The following is a 14317-nucleotide window of genomic DNA, read 5'->3' on the forward strand; positions in this document are numbered from 1 at the left end:
TAATAGTTTCTTGTGGAAACTTTAGGTTTTCTGTATATAGTATCATATCATTTGCAAATAGTGACAGTTTTACTTCTTCTCTTCCAATTTGGATGGATTTTTTTCTTGTCTGATTGCTGTGATGAGAACTTCCAATACTACATTAAATAGAAGTGGCAAGAGTTGGCATTCTTACCTTGTTTCTGATTTTGGAGAAAAAACTTTCAGTTTTTCACCATAGAGTATGTTATTCCTTGTGGGTTTGTGATAAATTACTTTTATTATATTGAGATATGTTTGCTCTGTATCCACATTACTGAGAGCTTTTATCATGAATGGATGTTGAATTTTGTCAAATGTTTTTTCTGTGTCTGTTGAAATGATAATATGATTCTTGCCTTTCCTTTTGTTAATGTGATGTATCATATTAATTGGTGAATATTGAACCATCTTTGCATCCCTCAAACAAATCCCATTTGATCATGGTGTGTGATCCTTTTTATTATTGTTGATTGGGTTTGGTGATATTTTGTTGAGGATTTTTGTATCTATACTCATTAAATTTATTGGCTTGTAATTTCCCTTTTTTTTCAGTATCTTTGTCTGGTTTTGATATCAGGATAATGGTAGCCTCAGAATGATTTTGAAAGTGTTCCATCCTCATCTTTATTTTGGAAAAGTTTGAGAAGGTTACTTTGGTAGAATTCCCTTGTAAAGCCATCTCATTCTGAACTTTTGTTTGCTGGGAATTTTATTGTTTTTATTTTGTTCATTTGGTTTTGATGGGGTTTTTTTTGTTTTTGTTTTTACAAATTCAAGTCACTAATAATGATCTAACTGTTCAGATTATCTGTTTCTTCCTGATTCAGTCTTGGACACATTATGAATATATTATGGCCCTCCCTTCTGATTTGCAGAGTTTCTGCTGAAAAATCAGCTGATCGCTTTATGGGGGTTCCCTTGTATATGACTCTTTGTTTTTCTCTTGCTCCTTTCAGAATCCTGAGTTTAACCATTACCATCTTAATTATGTCTTAGTGTGGGTCTGTTTGGGTTCATCATGTTTGGGACACCATGTGCTTCCTGTATCTGAATACGTTTCCTTCTTCAAGTTTGGAAAGTTTTCAGTAATACTTCTAACAGATATACTTTGACCCTTTTCTCTCTCTTTTCTTCTTCTGGAACCCTTATAACACAAATGTTGATATTTTTGATGTTGTCCCATAGATCCATTAAACTATTCTCATTTTTTTTGTTTTCCGTTTCCTATTCTGATTAGATGATTTCTGTTATTCTGTCTTCCAGATCACTCATGTCTCTTCTTTATCAACAGTAACCTATTCATGCCTTCTAATGTGTTTTCTTTATTTCAGTTATGTATTCTTCTTTATTTATTTATTTATTTATTATATTCTTCTTTATTATTCTTTATTTCAGTAAAGTATTCTTCTTTGTTCCGACTAGTCCTTTTTTATATTTTTTCGTTCCTTGTTAAAATTCTCATGATGTTCATCTATCCTTTTTCCTAATTCAGTTGGCACACTTATTACTGATGCTTCAAATTCTTTATCTGATAAATTGTTTATTTCTGTTGAATTAGTTGTTTTTTCAGTTTTTTTTAATGTCTATATTTATTTAGTTGGCTGTGCTGGGTCTTAGTTGAACTATGTGGGATCTTTAGTCATGGCACACTGATTCTTAGTTGCAGCATGTGGGATCTAATTCCCTACCAAGGGATCAAACTTGGGCTGCTGAGTTGGGAACATGGAGCCTTAGCCACTGGAACACCAAGGAAGTCTCTTTCAGGGGTTTTGACTTACTCTTTCAATTAAGACACATTCCTCTGTCTTCTCATTTTGGTTTTCTTTCTGTTTCTATGAACTTAGATGAAACAGTTACCTGTTGTGGTCTTGAAGGGGTGTCCGTATGTGGAAGCATCCCTATACAGTCTGTCTGTACCCAGTGGCTTTGGTGGGAGAGTTGGGTTTGACATGAACTCAAGTGATGTTTTCTCAGGGCATGCTGGCATCTATCACCTTGGTAGGAGGTGGGGCTGGAGGTGGACGTGCTAGGGCTGACGCCAGTTGTAAGACAGTTTCCCCTCTGCTTGGTGGCCATACTGCCCTGTTGAGGGTGAGTTCCTATACCATGTTGTTGTAGCAGAAGCCCTGAGGATCAGGTCAAAGCTGGCTCCATTCCTTCCAAGTGTACACTCTCCCCCTTCCTAGCACTGGCGCGCTTGCCCCAGATGAAAATAATGCTGGAGCAAGGAGGGTGGCAGGGGTAGTTGGCATGGATTAGAGTGCAAACCTTGGCACAGGCCATAGTGGTCCTAGTAGGACCAGAGATCTGGACTATCCCTGCTGCTCTGCCTCTCTAAGAACCAGAGATGGCTGTCCCCCCACCTTGTTCAGATGCTGTTTTATGTCTGAACCACTTCTGTATCTCACAGCCAAGTTCCCAAGAGGGCTGGAGCGTTCTCTTGGCTCAGGCTGGTCTGCATGCCGAGGCATTCATGGGAAACCAACCAGCCACCCATGCAATTTTCAGCCCACCCTCTTTGTTCTGCTTTATGAGCAATCAAGCATGCATGTGCTCTTTACAAGCAGAGTCCAGGCTTCCTACAGTCCTCCTGTTACTCCCACTGGCTCTCTAACCAGCCAAGGAGACTTGTCATCCCTGTGTCAGACCCCTGGGCTGGGATGCCCAATATGTGACTCAAACTGCTCACTCTCTTGGGAAGATCTCTGCCTGTGTTAACCTCCTCCTCTTCTGAATCCCCTGGGAAATCTCACCTTAATCACTTCTCTCTCCTTTCTGCCCAATTCTGTATGGGTCTTACAGCTGTGTTTGTGCAAGAGTCTGTGAGTCTCCGGGTAATTTTCACTGAGAATTGTTCCACATGTGTATTTGTAGAACAGTTTTTGGAAAAATTAAATATATTTTTGATATGCTCAGTGGAGAAAGTGAGTTCTGCATCCTACTCCACCGTCTTGATCTCTTTCTTCAGACAAATTAGACTTTAAAACACTCTCCACTGAGTCTGCTGTTGTCCAGCCGTGCCCTCTACATCGCTAGCTCCCACACAGCTGTCAGTTCTCTGTAGTATATGACTGGTGATTCCTTCTTTCTTGAAACTGTTTTTTCAATTGAACTCTGTAGCACAGCTTCCTTGTTTGGTCTTACTTCACTGAATTTAACACAACTCTTGGACACGATGCTCCATATGATACTTAGGTGATCATGATGACATGAAAATGTGGTCAATAGATTTTTACACAGAGACACTTGCACATGTACATAACAGATAAATTTATTAACTGTATGGCATGATGATTATTTACTATGCATTAGATGGAAGTGGATAACAATGAAGGTCTTCTTCTTTGTGGTCTCCGTGTTGAATAGACTGAGGAGGAGGAAGATGAGAGGTTGGTCTTGCTGTCTCAGAGGAGGCAGAGATGGGAGAGATAGAGGAGGTGGAAGGGGAGGCCAGAGAGGTAGGCACACGCAGTGTAACTTTACAGAAATACATTTAATTACTGTCTGACTTTTTTTGGTTTTTCATTTCTCTGAAAATGTTTCTATATGGTCCCAAACCTTCTTTCATCATTTGCTTTTTGTTTCAGTGCCATAGAACTGAACATAGAAGGGTCTATGTCTTATGTGAAGTCAAATGCAGCCTTGAGTAATCAAAATTGTTTTCCCAGATCATCCATCGTGGTTTTCTGTCACGGGTTCTTCTACAGTCTCTTTCTCACTGTATGGCACTCATTTGGAAGCAGTCACCTCCATCAAGTCATCTTCTGTTCATTCCTCTGGTGTGGTATCCTTCTATTGTTGTTGCTCAGTCACTAAGTTGTGTCCAGCTCTGCGACCCCCATGAACTGCAGCATGTGAGGCTCCCCTGTCCTTCACTATCTTCCCAAGTTTGCTAAAACTCATGTCCACTGAGTCAGTGATACCATCCAACCATCTCATCCTCAGTCACCTCCTTCTCCACTTACTCTTATTTTTTCCCAGCATCAGGGTCTTTTCCAGTAAATCAGCTCTTCACATCAGATGGCCTAAGTATTGGAGCTTCAGCTTCAGCACCAGCCCTTCCAATGAATATTCAGGGTTGATTTCCTTTAGGACCGACTTGTTTGATCTACCTGCTGTCCAGGAGACTCTAAAGTTTTCTCCAGCACCACAGTTCAAAAGCATCAATTCTTTGGCACTCAGATCCATGTCTTGAAACCCTTCACCCCCACCACCACCTTTTTAGCTGTCTCCAGAATCTCTTCCATGATTTCCTTGAATGGCTTTGTCATAAATCCTGTGAAGTCATGCATAAAATCTGAACAGTTTTCTCCAGCAGGAATTTATTGTTTGGGGCTTATTGACTTTCAAAACTTCTTCTGTAACAGTGATGGCATCTTCAGTGGCAGACTTGCATGGTGTCTGCATTAATAATCCTTTAATAAATAATCCTTTCCATAAAGTACCATGTGTAACAAGCCTTAAAGGTCCTTATGGCCCGCTGATCTAGAGGCCAAATTACAGCCATTGTGTTCAGGGGCAAGTAGATCACTTTGACACCTTTGTTGTTGAACTCATGGGATTCTGAATGGCCAGGTATGACCTAAATCAAATCCCTAATGATTATATAGTGGAAGTAACAAATAGACTCAAGGAATTATATCTGATAGAGTCCCTGAGGAACTTATGGATGGAGGTTTATAACACTGTATGTGAGGCAGTGACCAAAACCATCCCCATGAAAAGGAAATGCAAGAAGGCACAGTGGTTGTCTGAGGAGGCATTACAAATAGCTGAGAAAAGAAGAGATGAGAAAGTCAAAATAGAAAGGAAAAGATATATCCATCTGAATGAAGATTTCCAGAGAATAGCAAGGAGAGGTAAGAAAGCTTTCTTAAGTGAACAATGCAAAGATATGGAGGAAAATGATAGAATGGGAAAGACTAGATATCCCTTCAAGAAAACCAGAGATACAAAGAGAACCTTTCATACAACAATGGGCACAATAAAGGACAGAAATGGTAAGGACCAAACAGAAACTGAAGACATTAAGAAGAGGTGGCAGGAATACACAGAACTGTACAAAAAAAGGTCTTAATGACCCAGATAACCACAGTGATGTGGTCACAGACCTAGAGCCAGACATCCTGGAGTGTGAAGTCAAGTGGACCTTATTAGGGAGTGTTACTGCAAACAAGGCTAATGGAGGTGATTGAATTCCAGCTGAGCTATTTCAAATCTTAAAAGATGATGCTGTTAAAGCGCTGTATCAATATACCACCAAATTTGGAAAACTTACCAGTGGCCACAGGACTAAACAAGGTCAGTTTTCATTCCAACCCCAAAGAAGGGTAGAGTCAAAGAATGTTCAAACTACCATCCAGCTGTGCTCATTTCACATGCTAGCAAAGTAATGCTCACACTCCTTCAAGCTAGGCTTCAACAGTATATGAACCAAGACCTTCCAGATGTACAAGCTGCTGGATTTAGAAAAGGCAGAGAAACCAGAGATCAAATTGCCAACATCCACTGGATCATAGAAAAAGCAAGAGAATTCCAGAAAAACATCTACTTCTGCTTTATTGACTATGCCAAAGCCTTTGACTGTGTGGATCACAACAAGCTGTGGAAAATTCTTCAAAAGATGAGAATACCAGACCACCTGACCTGCCTTACTGAGAAATCTGTATGCAGGTCAAGCAGTAACAGTTAGAACTGGACATGGAACAACAGACTGGTTCCAAATTGAGAAAGGAGTACGTCAAGGCTGTACATTGTCACCCTGCTTATTTAACTTATATGGAGAGTATATCATGTGAAATGCTGGGCTGGATGGAGCTCAAGCTGGAATCAAGATTGCTGGGAGAAATATCAACAACCTCAGATATGAAAATGACACAACCCTAATGGCACAAAGCGAAGAGGAACTAAAGAGCCTCTTGATGAAAGAAAAAGATGAAGGTGATGAAGGTGAAAGAGGAGAGTGCAAATACTGACTTAAAAATCAACATTCAAAATATTAAGATTATGGCTTCTGGTCCCATCACTTCATGGCAAATAGATGGGGTAAAAATGAAAACAGTACAGACTATTTTCTTGAGCTCCAAAATCACTGCCGATGGTGACTGCAGCCATGAAATTAAAAGATGCTTGCTCCTTGGAAGAAAAGCTATGACAATCCAAGACAGCGTATTAAAAAGCAGAGACATCACTTTGCTGACAAAGGTCTGTTGAGTCAAAGTATGGTTTTTCCAGTGGTCATGTATAGATGTGAGAGTTGAACTATAGAGAAAGCTGAGTGCCAAAGAATTGGTGCTTTTGAACTGTGATGCTGGAGGAGTCTCTTGAGAGTCCCTTGGGTTGCAAGGAGATCAAACCAGTTGATTCTAAAGGAAATCAACCCTGAATATACTTTGGAAGGAATGATGCTGAGGCTGAAGCTCTAATACTTTGTCCACCTGATGTGAAGAACTGACTCATTAGAAAAGACCCTGATACTGGGAAAGATTGAAGGCAAAGGAGAAGGGGATAACAGAGGATGAGACGGTTGAAGGGCATCACTGACTCAATGGACATAAATTTGAGCAAACTCTGGGATATGGTGAAGGACAGGGATGCCTGGTGTCTGTAGTCCATGGGGTTGCAGAGAGTTGGACATGACTTAGTGACTGAAAAACAATGAACATCAACAGGGACATTGTACAATATCTAAAGAACTTTAAGAGGCAGTTCCTTTTTGGCAAGGTACTTCCTGACTTTAGGAATAACACAATTAATAGAACCAATCCAGAAACCTTGCTTTCTTTTACAGCCAGAAGATTGGCAGCTGGTGATTGTCATTTTCCCTTCAAGGCTGGGGTCTTAGCAGCTTTGTAGATCAGGCAGTTCTGATCATAACCTAACTGCATTTGCACAAAACAGAGTTAGCATTTCCTCTCCTGCCTTGAATCCTGGTGCTTACTTCTCCTCCTTACTAAAAAGTATCCTTTGTGGCATTTCCCCCCAGAGTAGGGTACTCTCATCAGCATTAAAAACCTGTTCAGGAAGATATTCTTTCCCCTCAATGATTTTCTTAATGGTGTCTGGGAACATATCTTCTGCCTTTTGGTCAGCAGAAGCTACTTCTGTTATCTTGGTTTAAGCCAAACCTCTTTAGAAAATTATCAAACCATCCTTTGCTGGCATTAAATTCTCCAGCTTTAATCCTCACCTTCCTTTTCTTAAAGTTCTCATATAATGACTTCAGTTTTTTTTTTTAATCATGTGTATGTGCATGCATGCTCAATCGTGTCTAACTCTGTGCTACCCATGGAGTATATCCTACCATACTCCTCTGTCCAGGAATTTCCCAGGCAAGAATACTGGAGTGGGTTGCCATTTCCTACTCTAAGGGATTTCCCAACCCAGGGATTGAACCCACATCTCTTGCATTGGCAGGCATGTTCTTTACCACTAGTGGCATCTGGTAAGCTCTTTGAATCATATTAGAGTCTATAGGTGTGTCTTTCTTTTTTTCACCCAAAACTCATCAAATTATGCTCTATCCTTTACTTTTGACTGCGCTGGGTCTTTGTTTCTGCATTTCTCTAGGTGTAGCCAGTGGGGCTACTCTCCGGTTGAAGTGTGCAGGCTTCGCATTGCAGTGGCTTCTCTTGTTGCGGAGCACGGGCTCTAGAGCATGCGGGTGTCAGTAGTTGCAGCACGTGGGCTTAGTTGTTCCATGGCAGGTGGAATCTCCTTGGACCAGGGATTGAACCTATGTCCCCTGCACTGGCAGGCAGATTCTTAACCCACTGAACCACCAGGGAAGTCCAGGTATGCCTTTCTTATAGCAATCCTGCATCCACATGAAAGCTTCATTTTCAACATGAGATAAGAAGGTGTTTTGCAAATGGTGCAAGGTTTTCACATCTGCTTGTAACCATGGCTTATTGAATTTCCTTTTCTTTTTTCACAGTGGTCCTTACACTAGATTCATTTATCCTGAGATGGTGGGGAACTGCGGCTGCAAACCTCCGTTTATCGTGCATATAAAGCACTTCACCTTTTTCTTGTAATATCATGACTTTTCTCTCCTCCTTGGGAGCAAACCCAGCATCACTAGTGGCACTTCATATGAGTCCCATGTTTTTACTCAAGGTTTATGGTATTGCACTAAACACAGTGAAAAATATACAAGAACTGCTAGAGATCACTTGTTACCATGACATGCAGTTTATTGCAGAGACGAATTGCTCCTTCAGATGCTTGGCATCACCTTACATTTTAAGTGGACATTCACAATGCTTGTTGTTGTTCAGCCACTCAGTCGTGTCCGACTCTTTGCAACTCGACAGACTGTAGAACACCCAGTTTCCCTGTCCTTCACCATCTCCTGGAGCTTGCTCAAACTCATGTCCATTGAATTGGTGATGCCATCCAACCATCTTGTCCTTTGTTGGCCCCTTCTCCTCTGCCTTCAATCTTTCCCAACATCAGGGTCTTTTCCAATGAGTCAGCTCTTCACATCAGGTGACCAAAGTATTGGAGCTTTAGCCTCAGTCTCAGTCCTTCCAGTGAATATACAGGGTTGATTTCCTTTAGGATTGACTGGCTTGATCTCCTTGCTGTTCAAGGGACTCTTGGAGTGTCTTCTCCAGCACCACAATTCAAAAGCATCAATTCTTCAGCACTCAGCCTTCTTTATGGTCTGACTCTCACATCCATTCTTGACTACTGGAAAAGCCATAGCTGTGACTATATGTACCTTTGAAGGCAAAGTAACATCTCTGCTTTTTAATGTCTCTAGGTTTGTCACAACACTTAAGTTCACAGCAAAAGCAACAGGAGGTAGTTATGAATTTATTATAGTAGTATAGTATGTCCTACAGTTTTGTGCAGTTATCATTTAATACTGCATCTTTGTTTACATTTCTCTTGACTTTGAATGGCATTATGTGCATAAGTTCAATAAATTTTAACTTTTTATAATGGATTTGTGTGTAGTCTTGGGAAAGATTGAGGGCAGGAGGAGAAGGGGGTGACAGAGGATAAGATGGTTGGATGGCAACAATGACTCAATGGACAAGAGTTTGAGCAAACTCTAGGAGATGGTGAAAGACAGGGAAACCTGGTGTGATGCAGTCCATGGGGTTGCAAAGTCAGACACGATTTAGCGACTGAACAACAAAGTGGTAACACAGACTAATAGCTACATGTATTTTATGCATTCATGACATACCTGACTTTTTCTATATTTCTAGGCTGTGTGGTTCATATGGAAGTTTTTTCAAATTGCCAAAAATCTCCAAAAATTTTTCCAATATATTTATTGAAAAAAATCTGTATATAAGTGGATCCATGCAGTTCAAACCTATGTCATTCAAGGGTCAACTCTACTGTTAAACGACTGCTGCTTCCTGTTGATTCAGTAGTTTTGGTTATCATAGAGCTGTTATATATATATTTGCCATCAGATTTATTTTCTAGAAACTCAGAGCCTCTATTACAGCCATGGTAATTGGTTGTGGCTCCAAATTTTACTCATAATTAGCATATTTTTTATAAATCTTAACTCTTGACTTAGTGTTTGTTTTGTCACTTATTTATGTTTTTGTGGGAAAATAGTATAAAAATTATTAAATGATGAAAAAGTAATTAAAGTGTGGTTTTAAAATTTAAAATCACAGAGATCACATTTTTTGATACTTTTAAGCTAAAAACATCCCCCATGTCTGAAAATGGAACCAATGAACAAAACCTGATGTCATGTATAATTCTGTCAGGATTTTTGATGATCAAAAGTAAAATATATATATATATATATATATATATATATAATGTATATTGAAATAGAAACACATTCTTTCACAAGGAACCAGATTTAAAAATCTTGATGTGCTTGGCTTCAAGCCCAAAGTCAAGCTGTCTTCACTTGAAAACAATTGCCAATTAATATCCCTCATTTCCCCCATAACAATCAGATCAGATCAGATCAGATCAGTTGCTCAGTCATGTCTGACTCTTTGCGACCCCATGAATCGCAGCACACCAGGCCTTTCTGTCCATCACCAACTCCCGGAGTTAACTCAGACTCACATCCATCGAGTCAGTGATGCCATCCAGCCATCTCATCCTCTGTCATCCCCTTCTCCTCTTGCCCCCAATCCCTCCCAGCATCAAAGTCTTTTCCAATTAGTCAACTCTTCGCATGAGGTGGCCAAAGTACTGGAGTTTCAGCTTTAGCATCATTCCTTCCAAAGAAATCCCAGGGCTGATCTCCTTCAGAATGGACTGGTTGGATCTCCTTGCAGTCCAAGGGACTCTCAAGAGTCTTCTCCAACACCACAGTTCAAAAGCATCAATTCTTCAGTGCTCAGCCTTCTTCACAGTCCAACTCTCACATCCATACATGTCCACTGGAAAAACCATAGCCTTGACTAGACGAACCTTTGTTGGCAAAGTAATGTCTCTGCTTTTGAATATGCTATCTAGGTTGGTCATAACTTTCCTTCCAAGGCGTAAGCGTCTTTTAATTTCATGTCTGCAGTCACCATCTGCAGTGATTTTGGAGCCCAGAAAAATAAAGTCTGACACTGTTTCCACTGTTTCCCTATCTATTTCCCATGAAGTGATGAGACTGGATGCCATGATCTTCGTTTTCTGAATGTTGAGCTTTAACACAACTTTTTCACTCTCCACTTTCGCTTTCATCAAGAGGCTTCTGAGTTCCTCTTCACTTTCTGCCATGAGGGTGGTGTCATCTGCATATCTGAGGTTATTGATATTTCTCCCGGCAATCTTGATTCCAGCTTGTGTTTCTTCCAGTCCAGCATTTCTCATGATGTACTCTGCATATAAGTTAAATAAACAGGGTGACAATATACAGCCTTGACATACTCCTTTTCCTATTTGGAACCAGTCTGTTGTTCCATGTCCAATTCTAACCGTTGCTTCCTGACCTGCATACAAATTTCTCAAGAGGCAGATCAGGTAGTCCAGTATTCCCATTTCTTACAGAATTTTCCACAGTTTATTGTGATCCACACAGTCAAAAGCAATAAAATATACTAAATGTTTTAGTCAGACACTGCACAGGACAATTTTCTATTGCCCCAGGCAGTCATTTAAAACAGCAGATTAGCTTATGTGGAAGAACAGAAGTTGGGGGATTTGCTTGCATACACACATCACAGAACCTTTTAAAAACTCAAAAACATTTTTAAAGTCTCCAAAACTTTTGATTAAAATGGATACACCCAGAATGTTTCATGCTTGTTTAGTGGTTAACTTATTCATGGAAGATCATAGGTGCACCCTGGTTTGTACTTTCTCAAACTGTCCTAGCATGGCCATAGGGAACATTGTTTCTAACTGATCTGGTAGTAGAAAAAAATACAAATGTAAGAAATGCCACTGATTTTTTTTTTAAAGACTTCACTTTTCAGAACAATTTTAGATTCACAGCTAAATTAAGAGGAAAGTGGAGATACTTTCTTATTCCCACATATGTATAACCTCCCCCATTATCAATATCCACCACCAGAGCAGTACAGTTGTTACAGTTGATGAACATATATCGACATATCATTGTCAGACACTGGTATTATTTCAGGCACTGTTGGAAAAGAAGAATAAGGATTTTGAAGCAAAGAAACCTATGCGTTTTCTTCAAAGAAAGCCAGTACCTCAACCTCGACTTCCAACTCCAACCCTGGAGATGAGTTCCAATGTAAGTTTGAGGCTTTTTTTATTTGAAAAGCTAAATTCAGCTTCGCTGTTTGTTCTCCAGATAGTTTGGATTAAAAACAAACCTAATATGACCATGTTCATTTCCCAAGATCTGAATTACATTTCCTTTATCCTTATATTTCAAATGCTCACAGAAAAAAAAGCAAAATGAAATCTAAACCCAGTCCTTTTCAAGAATAAAAACACAAAGAATGAAATCTTCCCAAGAAAAATAGGCTTCAGAAGGTAATCCTGATGTATGTCAAATAAGAAGATGGAATGATGATCAGATACTGTAACTGTATTCCCACATGAAGTGGTTGATGATAGCTGGAATTAGCAAGAAATCATCAAGACAGGCCAGCTTCTGGGTTAAGATTGGCCAGAGAGCTCACTCTGACTCCAGGGCTGTGCCTTACCTTCTCAGGGCCCCACACTCAGTTTGGTAAGCATTTCCAGAGTTGGTTAGGATTTAAAGGACTGACTCAGAAAATTCACAAGAAACTGCTGGAGATGCCACAAATTTGCAAATTTGTTATGTATGGTCAAAGCTATGGCTTTGCTAGTAGTCATGTACGGATGTGAAAGTTAAACCATAAAGAAGGTTGAGCACTGAAGAATTGATGCTTTTGCATTATGGTGCTGGAAAAGACTCTTGAGAGTCCCTTGGACTGCACAGAGATCAAACCTGTCTGTCCTAAAGGAAATAAACTCTGAATATTCATTGGCAGGACTGATGCTAAAGTTAAAACTCCAATACTTTGGCCACCTGATGCAAAGAGCGAAGTCATTGGGAAAGACCCTGATGTGGGAAAGATTGAAGCCAAAAGGAGAAGGGGACAGCAAAGGATGAGATAGTTAGACAGCATCACCAACTCATTGGACATGAGTTTGAGCAAACTCTGGGAGATGGTGAAGGACAGGAGCCTGGCATTCTGCAGTCCATGGGGTCGCAAAGAGTTGACACAACTTAGCAACTGAACAACAACAACATACTTTACAGAGAGAACCATTAACTGCCTGGTATACCAGGATGTTGCTCTCGGGAGGTCAGCTTGTTCTCTCCCAACACGGGGAAGTTCTCACACAAAGCCAAACTGCATATAAGGTTGTGCTTTGGGAGATCTCACTAGCACCTCCAATGGCTCTGAGATCTCTGGAGGGGTGGGAATGCTCCTGCTGACTGGCCGCAATGCGCTTCTGGGCAGCATCCTCTTTTCTAGACTTTGTGCTGACCACTGCCTGTGGTTAACATGTCTTTCACAAGTGTTAATGCCATTGATTCCACTACTGATGTCTTTTGCATTCAGAGGGGCTTTAATGAAATTTGTAGACTCTGCTCTTTTTGCTTTTACACATATTTAAGGTGATTTTTGTAGATTGCTGATTTTGTCCATTATATTCTGATTTTACCAGTTGAACTAAATTCTTGTGAAAAGCACCTCATTTTTGACTCCAGTATACCCCATCTGCATTCTTTGCCTCATTTTCATGCTCAATCACTAAGTTGTGTCTGACCTTTGCAACCCCATGGACTGTAGCCTGCCAGGCTCCTCTGTCCATGGGATTTCCCTGACAAGAATACTGGAGAGGGTTGCCATTTCCTTCTCCAGGGGATCTTCCCAACCCAGGGATCAAACCCTTGTCTCCTGCATTGACAGGTAGATTCTTTACCACTGACCCACCAGGGAAGCCTGTATTCTTTGTCTCATAATTAAACATGAAAAAAAAAAAAAAAAAACTATTGCAAAAGGGATGTTATTAGCAGTACCTATTGCTTCAAGAAAGATATTGTTGGAAAGGAATATAGAAAAAATGAAAATGGCTTAATTTGTAAGGATAGCATGACAGTGGGTGAAACTATATCAGAAGTTTACCAGTGATATCTCATCATGAAAAATATAATGAATTTTGACAATAATGTCATGTTTAAAGTCCTATATGTTCAAAGAAGAATGATTTTTTGTTTCTCTTTAAATCCTTCTGATGTCTAGCTTTTTTGCTAGATATAAATCTTCAAAAAAGTGTTTGATAGCAACTGCTGCAGTTCTCAAGCTGCTTCGTTCTCTCTTTGTTTTTTTAGGAAGAAGAAGATATAGAAATGGCTGTGATCTACCTTCAAAAGTTGCTCCGGGGCAGAGTTGTTCAAAACATGGTGTGTAGGGTGGACCCCTGGCCCCTTTCTTCTCCTTTGAGACTAGATTCAGAGAGTGCACCTGTGCTTATTTCCGTGGGGTGAATTGCCTCCCACAGCCTGCTGTCCTGTGGAACTATGCTGTTGAGTTACCCACTCCTTCCCTTTTACTGCCATAGCTGGCCCAAGTGAGTGGCACAGTATCAAGGAGAGAAAGGAGCCGCCTGCTGTTTCCTGTGTGTAACCAAGGCAGTGTGAAGCTAATGTCTTCCATGGAATTGCTGAATCCAGCAGTTTTCATACATGAGTTTTGACTATTAAGCATCACAAACCAAGTGGATTCTCTAATTTTCCACAGTCATAATAATCTGAGTTTGCATATTAGCTAGCAATGCATGAATAATAAATGAAATAGCTAAGTAAATAAATAACTATAGTTTTGAACTCTTACTGTATGCTCACATTATATATTCT

At 40.2% G+C, this 14317-nt stretch overlaps 1 protein-coding gene across 11 annotated transcripts in view; it reads left to right on the forward strand.

Annotated features, from left to right (window-relative positions):
• CFAP91 (cilia and flagella associated protein 91) overlaps nt 1–14317 on the forward strand; it is a 113091-nt gene that overhangs the window by 51286 nt on the left and 47488 nt on the right. For all 11 annotated transcript variants that reach the window (XR_002183605.2, XR_011566450.1, XR_011566451.1 and 8 more), the window contains 2 exons: nt 11594–11710; nt 13793–13864. Coding sequence is in view for 8 of the 11 variants with exons in the window: in XM_019986589.2 (XP_019842148.2) it covers nt 11594–11710; nt 13793–13864 (189 nt within the window). In the remaining 3 variants the exon portion in view is untranslated. The remainder of the gene's footprint in view (nt 1–11593; nt 11711–13792; nt 13865–14317) is intronic.

This window comes from Bos indicus, chromosome 1 (assembly GCF_029378745.1).
Source record: "Bos indicus isolate NIAB-ARS_2022 breed Sahiwal x Tharparkar chromosome 1, NIAB-ARS_B.indTharparkar_mat_pri_1.0, whole genome shotgun sequence".
NCBI classification, from domain to species: Eukaryota; Metazoa; Chordata; class Mammalia; order Artiodactyla; family Bovidae; genus Bos; species Bos indicus.